Below are 12,570 nucleotides of genomic sequence, written 5' to 3'. Positions count from 1 at the left end.
CCAATGTCAATAATTAGATGCCTAATTAGCATCAAAGTTAATTACGAAAAATTCCAATTTGTCTGAGATCATAACATGCTCCACAATTTATGTATATATATTTAATTTTGTTATACATTTAACAGGTTAAGTACATCCGTTAACAATAAAATATTTCCTCTTCCACTGCCAATCAAAACATGATTTTGCTTAATTAAGAGTTTAGGGGCAAGAAATACACAGAAAAAATAAAAGCAAATTCAAAACTTCAAACTGATGTAATATTAATACAAAGAAGAGATATTTTGAATGTTGACGATTGAATACTCTATGTAAGGTTATTTGGTATACGAATATTATTGTTTTCAGAGGAAGAACTTTGATGCCTCGATAATCAGGCAATATCTCAATGTTTATCTGGATAGAAAATAGAGCTTCAATTTTTAGTTTAGATCTAAGCATACTACATGATCTATTTATAAAACTCCATAATAGAGTATATAACGAATATGACATATAAAAAAAAAAAAAATTTTGTTTTTTGCTTTCGGAAACTTCTCATAAAATGGGAAGGCGTGCGCCTAACCATTAATCTCTTGCGTAAACATTCAACATTTAACATTCATAAACAAGAAGTAAGATCAAATATTTGTGTGCAAAGCTGATAAAGTGGCTGTGGCTTATCAAGCCCGCCCGTTGGGTATATCTAGTCGCAACCAGCAATCAGTTTGTCAATTTGTCAGTCCATCAAAGGGACCCACATCAGTTTGGAGCGGATCTACCGATAGAGAGACAGAGCATGGGAATGGGCGTGTCCTGGTTTGGTCTATAGACTCTATATTATTTCCATTTCCATTTTCATTTCTTTTTTCTCTTTTTTATCTGAGCTACTTTTTTGCTGCTTCTTTATTTTTGTTCACTGTGGACACTTCGAATGAAAATATTCTGCGGCTTATCTAAATTCCCGAAAATTCAGTTGTTTATTGTTGTTGTTATTTTGTTTACAAGCAAACAGCTTGCTGTTGTTGTTGTTTTTTAATTTTATTTTACAAATCAACACCTCGAGTATCAATTACCCAGAGCGAGATGCAAAGTCCCTTTGAACTAGTGAGCTAGAGAGAGGGAGAGAGAGATATAGAGAGTGAGGTTGTTAGCTGGGCAGGCAGCACTGCGTGAATCATATTGAAGTCTTCTCTGTGTACATTTCTCAGATGCGTTCAGACCCGTTTTATCTACACTAATTAAAGTGTGACCGACCGACAGACAGACGGACCGACGGACTGCTGAAGACGTACTGGCAGCATTCGTCGTGAAATGTAAATCCTCTCAGCTATTTATTTATGATCTTTTATTATTCCTACTGATGACAAACTGAGCGAAATAGCAAAAAAAAAAGGCGAGCCTGGGCTACCGCACACGCCGATCCCTATCCGTCTTCCAATTCCAAGCCCTTGGCCCTGTGCGATCTTGTCTGGCATTAGTTGCGGATGGTTAGCGTTGCTAAAAGATATTCAGACAGCAAAGCGGTTGAAGTACTGCTCCCTGGGTTTCTGGGAAGCCAAAGTGCACAGAGGCTGGACTCGGACAAAGTAGCAAAAAATAAAAGACTGTGGGAAGCCAGTTCACTTAATGGAAATAGAAATATGTTTATATATGTTAAATATTTTGGGAATATTCAAAAAGAATAGCTAAATAAATAATGAAGGTTAACATATAAAATATACGTAATAAATGTTGGGAAATACCAAAGTCAAATATTATGATACATTTCATGAGAATAATTCTTGCAAAATATTTAAGACTTCATATATCTAAAGTCTAAAATCTTAAAATAAGTTTATAACTAAAATTAAAACCAGAGCATCTGAAATTGATGTTGAAACTTTGGAGTATATCAACAATTTTTTTTCTTTTTTTTTTTAATATTAAATTTTAAAGCAATTATATTTTTTTGCCTTTTACTTAAAGTCATGCTCCTAATCTTTTGATCTATTCGAGGTATGTGGAACAACCATAGGAAGTCAGTCTTTGTCTTGTTGCTAGAGCCGCTGATCTCATTAGCTGTTAAGTTATGTATCAAATGTCTAAATAATTGGAATGCGTCTGAGTTCATTTGTGGTATGTACATGGTTTATTTGTCTATGGTCCGCAGCTGACATGCACCTGCCACGTTCCCCTCTGAGACGTTGCAACTTCATTAGAATTAGCGCCCCAGAATGCGAGGCATAGTTTACACAGAGCTACAAGTAAATATTTTGGTATTTAAGAGACTTTGTCTGCCCGGCTGGCTGAAGCCAGTCAAGCGCCGCATTATCCATATATTTGGGTGCAAACGGAAACAGGTGCCGCGCACTACTTGCATGTGAGTCCTACATGTTAGATAACTCCTGCCCAGCAATGTAAAACCATCGATACAACTGAAACACGAAACACGCGTAAATTTTCTAGCGCTGAGTGGGAAATTGTACAGAGTTTTTTATTTGGGTAGTTCGATTGTGACTCAAAGAAGGAATAAGTTGATGAAAGTCTAGTTGACTGCATAATACTCTGTTTTTATTCTTTGAATGACTACTTAATAGTGTTATCTAGTTTCTGTCTAGTATGATTCATTTAGCTTGAGTCTTAAAGATTCTGATTTAGATTTTGCTAAAGAAAAACTTAAGGCATGCAACTCATGACTCAAAATATTTAAAATACATTCAAGCTGTTATATTGTGACTTGAAGGAAGAGTAAGACTAGTCGACTGCTTAATACTCTGTTTAGAAAGGAATGTATTATAAGAAAAGCAAACAGCGTGAATTTTAGTTTACTTACAATTGATAGTCTATTGCTGATTATATAAACCACATTTAAGGCCTGTAAATTCCATTTAGAGTGAAGTAAAGGCAGCCAGCTAAACTACCCTTTACTTACATCATACAAGGCACCCATTAGAAACATCAGAATTCTTGGGTAACACGCACACTCATTGACTAATCGCGCATGACTCAGTGTGACAATTCGAGATTGTTGCACATTAATTACCCGTGTTCAAGGGGGCAGGCAGGTGGGGGGCAGCCGACAGCAAAAAACTGGAGCAGTGTGGAGCGAGTGTGGATATTATATGATATGCATGCGGCACGTCCACGTCCACTCGCAGCAGTGTGGGAAAATGCCTCAAGAGAAGTGGCAAATGCTTTTCCCCTTCACTCTCTCTATCTCTTTCTCTCTCTTAGTCTATCCACCTCCCATAAAGCAGGTTGCACTCTAAATTAAATATTTGTAGCGCGTTGCGCGAGGAAAAACAATTTTCACCAGAAATCACAGTGGCCGACTGAGGATTTTTTCACTTTTCTGTTTCTTCTCTTGTTGTTATTGCTGTTGCTTTTTGCACCTTGCTTTTGGTTTTTGCAACACTTTCACCTGCAGATTTGGCACGTAAATGGGCAGATAAGCAGCAAGCAAAGCGTTGCCCAAAACAACATTAGCTAGCGGCAAGTTAAGTATCTATTAGATACGTAAATACCCTATAAGAAGATGGAAGAGAGGTAGTGTAGGGCTGAAATTACGGTTAATTGAAACTGCTTAAATAGGAAAAAAAAGAAAAAAAAAAATGTATATATATTAATTCAAAATATATATATAAAAAAATCTCAAAATATGTAAAAAAAATAATAAAAATAAAAAAATAACTTAAAAACATTTCGACTTCAAAACAAATTTTTTTTTAATTAAAAAAATATATTTAAATTAATAAATATTAATGTCATATTGAAATTTTAGTTCTAAAAGAATTTTAATATTGTTTCATACTTAACCAACAGCCCCACCTTACGTTTCTAGCATATCTCTAAGTCTATCACTCATAATCTATTTATATATATATATTTTTTTTTGCATTTAAGATTCGGTTTTTGCTCATTTAGATTGGGAAATCATTCAAAAGTTTTTTGCCTAGTCTCAAGTTGAGGTCTTTTGTTGAGGTTCTGCCCACTGACGGCTTTTGTCAACTTTTGCTGGCTCGTTTGGGCCATGTTCGTTGACCTCATTTGTGATCTCTGTCTGAGTGTGTGTGTGAGTGTGATTTGTTTTTGTTTTTTGTTAAGCATTTCGACTGCCAGTTAATTCACTTTCATTGCGGACTGTCTTATGATTTTTTTTCTGTTTGTGTGCTTGTTTGTTTGTTTTAGATGGCACGGCTCCGTTTTGATTAAGTTGTGTCATGCAACGCTGATTTAATTATCATCAGCTTATTTCCATTGTGAACAGCAACTAACTAACTAATGAGGAAGTGCTGTGAGCTTTCAGTGAAAAGCCGAAGCTGCCATGTAATATATGACAATAATATGTTTGTGTATATATAAAAGAAAGCTGAGCCCAAGCATATGAGCTGGGGCTTTTGTCTGCTGTTTCTGTGAGCAGGCACCCGAAAAATGGGTGAGTAGGTTGTACATGGGCTTCAAGATAATTAAGATGCTATCGACGGATGTTTCAATAATAGAAACTGACTGCACAGAAATATGAGATCTGCTGATAAAAAGTGAGTTACAAATTATTGTCATAATATATTCATGGAAATTGCTTTTTGGGCAAAATGAAATAATTATATTTTGTGGGGGATTCTAGATCAGGCTTAGGCTGTTGCACGAGCTAAGCACAGTAACAAAGCCTGTATTTAAGAATCGCATAGATGAGATGCTCTTTAAATATAACAAAATAGTTATTCAATTTAATTTGCTTCACATTTTATATTGCTTATATTCTAGATAGTTTTGTTTAGGTATTTAACAGTTTTCTAACTGTAAACATATAGAATTTCTATTACTGACTTGACATTTTCAATTTTGTTTAATAAACATGTCAATTGTTTTTCGACTGTGCCTTATCCCTGCAGGACCCCATGCTGCGCTCAGCACATGCCGCATGCCACAGGACTAACCCAGAGAGTGTGGAAAACATGAACATGCCTGCCAGGCTCACTTCCATCAGGACTTTCCCTAAACACACGCTGCGTCGCGATAAAGTCAAGTGCGGCCCACAGTTAATTCCGGCTAAAAAGCTGCTAATGGCCGAATCAGAGAAAAACCCAGAAAGAGCAAGAGTGACAGAGACGGAGATAGACTGAGTTCAGATTGGGCTTCGTCGCGCGGTTCATTCACCAGTTTTGCCCGGGCAGGTAAATTTCATTGGGCTGTCTCTTTGTATGTCTAATATTTTTGTTTGGGTTTCATCTTACTTTTTTAGTCTTTAGGTTTTACTTTTCTTTTTTGTTGTATTATTTCCGCTGATTATGATAAACAGCTCGGCCAAAGGCAGATAAATGCGACTCAGTGAAATGCGCAAAAGTTCACGCGAACAAAAGCTTTTTTTGTGATACCCTGTAGATTTGGCTGGGGAGATGGCAAAGAGTACAGAGTGTGGCTTGTTGGGCAAGTTTTTAGAGAAGTTTATGGATAACTGATAAGCAAAATGAGATTAATTAATATTGGCTAGCTCTTGTTTCTATCTTGAAGACGCGTAAGTATTATACATATGTATAAAGGATTGCCTCTATAGGGTCTAAAGGCCAAGAAATTTCTTATTTTCAAGTTTTCTTATTTTCAAATTGTGTAGGAATTCAAAGAGTAAGTTCAGTTTACAGTTAAGAAATATTGTAAAATAAATTAATAATATTAGCCATAAGTTGAAGACTTGAACCTTGGCATTTGAGCGCTCTTTTATGTCTACTAGATATAAAACCTTTCCTTATTTAACAACAATTGTCATTTCTCAGTTCAAATTCCGAGCTCCAAGTCACAGCTCTCTTCAGGGTATATTGCAGTCAGGCTCAGCTCATTAGGCTAAGTTTGCTTTTGTTGAATGAACGAAGTTTATACTCTGCCTGCGTGTGCCTTTGGCATGTGAGAGGGTGAGAGTGTGCGAGCGTTTGTTTGAGCAACTCATTTAAAATGCAATTTTCGCATATAAATTTTGACAATAACATTTTTGAACAAATAATCAACCTGCGTCTACTTCTGTGTAGGTTGGCATCGAAAAATTATTTAAATGCCTTACATTTCCTTTTTGTGTGTTTGTGTGTTTTTTTCCGTTTGGTGTATGCCAAAGCGTGGGATCTTTAGACAGTTTAGACAGTCTGCTGTATGGCAGGCCTCTTTTAAGTGTTTTGAAACCAGTCTAGAGATCTGCTATATGTGCGTATGCGTGTGTGAATATGTCTCAAAGTGCTGTGCGTGCTGCCAGTCGGCAATTTTTATTGACAATTGTCCGTTCTACAGGGCTTAAAAGACGAAAACTTTGAATATTATCAGCTTCTCGTGCTCCGCATGCTAATGAGAGGCGATGCGCGGATGGGTAGTGTAAGTGAGCGAGAGAGAAAGAGAGAGAGAGAGAGGTCTATAAACCATAAAGCAACAGAAGAAAACAATTCACAGAACCCAGCTGCTATAACAATTCCCTCTCATTCCCTTATATACCTCTCTCTTTCTTTCTATCTAACTCTTTTTAATCCCCGTCGAAATTGTGGCGGGTTTCTTTTTCATGGGGCTTCTGTCACGTTGTTTGTGTTGTGAATTCGCGGTACGTCGAACCATATGAAAAAGTAACCAAAATTATTAGCGGGCTGTTAGAATTTGTATACCCTGATAGATATTTTCAAATACTTATGTAATTTTGTTTAAGAATTATATTATATCGATAAATATCTAACAATGGTTGTTATACATTTCTTCTAGATATCTATTAAAATACTAAATAGTCTCTAAGGCAACTCTAAGCTAAAGCTATCCAATCCATTTAATTTTGATTAATGCTAAAAGTATTAAGAGAGATGCGTCTCTCCTCTCCAAATGTTGCATTAAGGTAGCTTAAGTGCAGCCTGAGTTCATCTAGGTACAAGTGGAAGATCGTGACCCCAAGTGCGCTCTTACAATGCAGGGGTTACTTAAGCCATAACAATATCATAATACCCTCTACCCTACACCATGGAATACTTCATTTATTATTGTCAAAATATGCTCAGCTAGAGGAGCTCACGTTTTAATTTTTTTATAATGTCACTAATTTATTGTACGTGCTGCACTACAAAGCACACACAACTCGAACCGTTGTTCCCGACTTTTCGATGCGACCCATTTAGTAATAACATTTTAATAATAACATGAAATGAAAAAGTAACAGTAGAAGACACAGGAGACGGAGAAGGACGGAGGCATGGGGCTCTATCGCGAGTGTTTGCATTTCAATGAGAGGGCGCCCTCACGCCGTCTTAAGAATAAAGAAAAGTTCACATGACACTTTTTCTGGCAGTTTGTCAATTTGAAAATTAGACAGTTGCTGACTTGAAAGCTGGCATTTAGTCGGTCTATTGAAATGGGTCGGTTTTATGGCCCGAACAATTGGTAAATATAATTATGGTATCCAAATATGCAGTTGATGTTCACACGGTATTCCAAGCATTGGCCCTCCTCCATCTCGGTTCTTTCACACTCCATAAACTGATGGAGTAATGGTATTCTGTATGCAAATGACTTTGATCCGATGCGAAGTAAGTTTATATATTTTATTATGTGAATTATTGATAAATTAGGATTGTGATTAGTATGTTGGCGGGTAAATAAACGCAGGCGGTATACCCTTTGTTTTTTGTGGAAAAGGTATAGGATAATGATTGATATAATCTATAATATTTTTAATACATTTTTCAAACTGTTTGTATTTTATACACTGTACTTTATATGTATGTTTTTTGCTTTTTGCTAACTACAGCACTACTTCTTATTGTACTCACACTTCTTATGTAATTTCTCCTTCATCAGTGTATAACGGTAATTCTATTTTCTTTTATAAAAAAATATTCCAAATTATATATATGATATTTCATAATGGAATTGGTATATACTTAAGTGACATTTCACATTAAACTGTATTTAGCTAAATATATATACCACATATACTTTTATACAGGGTATTTTTTAGTCATATTTCTTTTTAAGAATCTTTGCCCTTTACCAACTCTAATACCATTTAGCACTATCTTTATTAAGGCGTAAATCAAATAATAAAACTCACAAATTTTTCAAATTATTCGAACGTTTGACTGGGATCAACTGCCGATCTGAAGACGCACAGAATGCCAAGTACATTAAATTTATGATCGAAGCGAAAGCAGCTCAGCTCGATTCTCTCCGCCTGCTGCTCACTGCTAGTGGCAAACAAACAAGTGCGCTGATTAGTGGCTTATCAATGATAATGCCACTGCTTGCGCCTCGCTCTACACTCTTGGCTCTGCGGTCTGTGTGAACAAGTCAGCTGCTTGTCAAATATTTGTGCGCAGCCATCAATGCCAGAGCCGAATTCGAATCCGTTCTCAAAGAGCGGGCGAACGAACTGCGTATAAAAATATTTGTTTACTGATTAGGCAGACGGACAGAAAGATGGACAGAAAGACAGCTAGATAGATAGAGCAACATGTAGAGTCAAGTCGAGTCAAGTCGAGTGCTTGCACTCACTTGCACTTTCCATACAAAGATTAGCGATCGGGCTGATTTCTTGGGGTGTTTGGGTGGAGGTTCAGCTTGTGATCTCTAAGGTTCACTAACTCGTGTCTCTCACTTGCTAATTGCAACATGAGACGTGATGTCAATGCTATTGCCGCCATTGCTGCTGCCGCTGCTGCTGCTGCCATTAAAGTTCGTCGCCTGCTTGCCACACGCTCAGCTTTCGCTTAGCTGCGATCGTTTGCGGTTGCCACAAAATGTAAACGTATCAATGCAGATGCCAGCTCGGTTGCATGTGCAACGCACTCAAGCGTTGTAATTTGCAATTTTATGCGTTTTATCTCCATGTTATACACATACATATAGATATATGTATATGTATGTATGTCTATCTATGTATCTATATATCTGTATCTATGACATTTGCTGTGCGGCCAATGCACGCAGCGGTCGCAGCAGCCTTGCCACATGGCAAGACCACATATTTGCTGCCTCTGCGGTTGCTCTGCTTGACTCGCCGCACAGCTCTAATGGAACTCGAGTGTCTTAGCTGATGATTAGCTATATAGAATCTGGAAATTCCTCTAATGTTTATAAGTGCAAATAATTTATGAAAATGGCTAAAGAGATTAGAAGAATATTGTACGGACAGGATGTGAACTCTGAAGTACGTTAAGTTTAAGATAAATAAAGTTTAAGATGAATAGAATAAGTGTTTAAATGAAGATTAAATCATCTCAGCATATACTATTGCTATAGAGACTTCTGATATATATACAGATACCTTCGACTCCTGTCAAACACTTTAAGAAGCGACTATCGTTTCCTTATCGACTGTACTTGCAATGTTTAGGCAATGACACCTACTCTCTAGCCGGAAACTGCGTCGCATTAAATTCAACAATAAGCCAAGCGCATTGACATTCATGCGCCTATCAACTGGTCGTCATCAGAGCAGGCACTGATGAAAATTACATTCAATTAATGCAGAGCCAAGCAGAGTAAAAGGACGCGCCCAAAAAGGACACACATAGGCAGATGTTTAGCTAGGTAAAGGTATATAAAGACAGCGAGAGAGTGAGAGAGAGAGAGGCCGACAAACCTGTGCTGGCTCCAACAAAAGGACAGGCAGCCTGTCGAACAGCGCGCCAAATGCAGGACGACGCCTGTAATAATACAAGACAAGAACCTTTCAGAGCGACGCGCCAATATCCTTAGCAGGACAGTTAGGTACAGGCTGATCGACAGATGTTTCCAGACAGAAATACCAAAGCAGGTCATTGCCTGCTGCTGCTGCTGCTGCTGCTGCTGCTGCCTCGGCTGCTTTAAGGATACGCCGCATTGGTCCCGAAATGTATCTTAAAGATACACAAAGCAGCTGCCACACTTGAAGATCAGCCTGTTTACAAATCGAAGACAGCACCGTCTCCTGCCTTTGTCTCGCCCGAGCGCATTCGCTGAAAGTGGTTGCCACTGGCTCCGATTACAGGCCGCGCGCACTTCTAGACGCAGATACACAGATACACAGCTACAGATGCTGGCAGAGCCACAGCTACAGCTATAGCTATAGATACATATACACACGGTAGTTGCTCCTATAGGCACCCCATTACTCTTGCTGCTCCTGCTGCTCCTGCTGCTGCTGCCGTTGCTGTTTTGTTTATAAATAGTTGGCCGTGAACTTTCTTTGGATGTGCCTGAGGCTTGCTAAAAGATTTCTGTTCGCCTTGAACAGGAAAAATTTGTATTTATGAAAAGCAAATCAAGAAAACCGATCGACGCGTAATTTGAGAAGTTTCGAACCACAAGGAAATTCGGCGCGGCTTTGGAGTTTTTCTTTTGTTTTGTTTTCCCTGACACAGGGTTGAAGAATAAATTATTTTCCAAATGCCATTTGATTTGATTAATTGGCTGAAGTTTGATGAGCAGCTCGGAAAATATATTAAGAAAATGAAAAGATCTTGTGGGTAAGCAGGTAGCTTTGATCTACATGCATATTTCTATCAGCGGGTGGCTCTTGGGAATTTTTATTTTTATTTCACATTTCCACAATCTGAGTAAATCGATTCTGGGAATGCTTCATTTATAATTCATGCATCGGAATGTTTCTCAATTACTTTATAAGGCTATGTTTTATATGAGTGTGTGTGAGTATAATTATCTTACCTCCTCGTAGGTATTCTCCCGGGAGCTCGATTGAGTGCTGCTCGCGATTGAGCGACGAAACATTTCGCTGTGTTTTTTTTTTTTTCGCAAGAGAAGAAATGGAAGAGATGTAATGAGAACAAAAATATTTAAAATATGTCAATTCTATTAGGTGAGTAATTTAGTATTAATGTATAGATATGTGTGGATATAATAAAATGTTAAATATAATAATAATACAAAGTGTTTTATACCCAAGTTTTCTTAAGACATAATAAATAATCTTTATTGGTAGCTTTTCGTCAAGGTTGAAGATAGAAAATAGACGCTAGAAGCCAGCTCTATCATCTGCATTTATCATTCTAAGTAAATTCTTAATACATATCATTCTCATCAGATATATATACCATACATATTATCTAGAATACAATCTCTTTAATCTCATCTATCGTCCCCGAAAATATGTTTATCAAGATCGTTTGCGTATTAATTCATATGTAGGACAATCAAAAACTCTTTCGTCTGCTCTGCCTCTTCCCCTCCCGCCCCATGTCAATTCCCAGCTTCACGATCCAAAAATCTGTTGCTGTTTCGAATTCTAATGCGACACGTCCAATATCCATTAAATGCCAATTAGTCGTCGTTGTCTGCATAGAAACCGAGCGCCGTGTCCAATGTAATGCTAAATGCGACCCACACGCGAACAATTAGCATAATTTATTAATATTGGGCGACCTGGGCACAGCGAACTTCAAAGTTTTCAAGCAAATAAACTTGTTTTAAAAAACCTTACATATCACAAATGAAAAAAGTGAACGAAGAGTAAATACGCTTACTAGAATTGAGTTGAATGTGGAATTATTATTATATTATCATTATATTATCATTATAATATTTGGGAATTTTATATTGATATAAATATGTCGAATTTCGCTTTTAATGTCAGCGAAAGATAGAGAGAGACATATGAAGAAGAGTCCTATGTAAAATTCAAGGTAGGAAGACAGATTAGTCCTGCCTATGATCTACATCATATACACATGCGTTCTATAGACAAATAATTATTTTCTTCAGCATGTTACATATTCCCCAACGTTTGTCCAATACCCTCTTAGCATTATATACATATTATAAAATCCAAGTTGAAGCTGCTAAATTGTTTACCTTAAACGCTGGCAGGCTGTGGGCGTGTTGACAGTGAGATTGGTCCTTGAATCGCTCAGATGGGCGATCGAGTTGCATAAGCTATTGTTCATGTTGCTGTTGTTGTTGTTGTTGTTATTTAGCATTATATGATTGTTGTTGCTGCTGCTGTTGATGTTGTTGTTGTTGTTGTTGTTCAGCTTGGTCGTGTGACCGGAGGCAACAGCCAGCTTCGTGGCGGGCATCTTGTTAGCTTCAAGCTGCCCAAATATGGCGCCTCTCATTAACCCGTCTTTTGGGGTTGGGTTTGGCAGTGTTGTTGTTGTTGCTGATGTTGCTAATGTTGCTGCAGCCCACACGACAACGGCACACGAACGCGTTGCCCAATTTGGACTGTTTAGCTGATTGCAAGTTTTTATTTGTTTGTTTTCTTTTTATTATCTTTCGATATATTAGATGTGCTTTGTTTTTGTTTTAGTTTTTTAATTTATGTGCATTAACTAAAATGTTGCTAATTTCTGCGTTTGTTTAGCGCCATTTTTGGCTAAAAGAACGGAGCCAGATAAATCAGCCTGACTATCAACTGAGCAGCGCACGCAGCACACGTCGTCTAATTAACTCGTTGCCAAAATCAAAGCCTCAACGCAGCGGGTGGCTGAGGTGTTGTTATTGCCATTTAAGGTGTTCCCAATAATTATGACGCAATATAATTCTCTTTAGCGCGGACACAAACCGAAACACATAGACACATAGACACACACGAGCACACAGGTAGCACAGGTGACACAGGTGCAGCATGTGGCAAGTTTGACAACAAGTTCGACTTCT

The 12,570-nt window shown here is 37.7% G+C and overlaps 1 protein-coding gene across 1 annotated transcript in view; it reads right to left on the bottom strand.

Annotated features, from left to right (window-relative positions):
* Traf4 (TNF receptor associated factor 4) overlaps positions 1–12,570 on the bottom strand; it is a 25,884-nt gene extending 13,314 nt beyond the window's left edge. Inside the window, exons 1-2 of the mRNA XM_030384584.2 lie at positions 11,764–12,570; positions 10,621–10,687 (exon numbers count right to left, since the gene is read on the bottom strand). Of these exons, the coding sequence (XP_030240444.1) occupies positions 10,621–10,687; positions 11,764–12,026 (330 nt within the window). The 5' untranslated portion in view covers positions 12,027–12,570. The remainder of the gene's footprint in view (positions 1–10,620; positions 10,688–11,763) is intronic.

Source organism: Drosophila navojoa, chromosome 3 (genome assembly GCF_054131105.1).
Source record: "Drosophila navojoa isolate 15081-1374.11 chromosome 3, UAZ_NAV_1.0, whole genome shotgun sequence".
Taxonomy (NCBI): Eukaryota; Metazoa; Arthropoda; class Insecta; order Diptera; family Drosophilidae; genus Drosophila; species Drosophila navojoa.
This window is presented reverse-complemented; position numbering and strand designations above follow the sequence as displayed.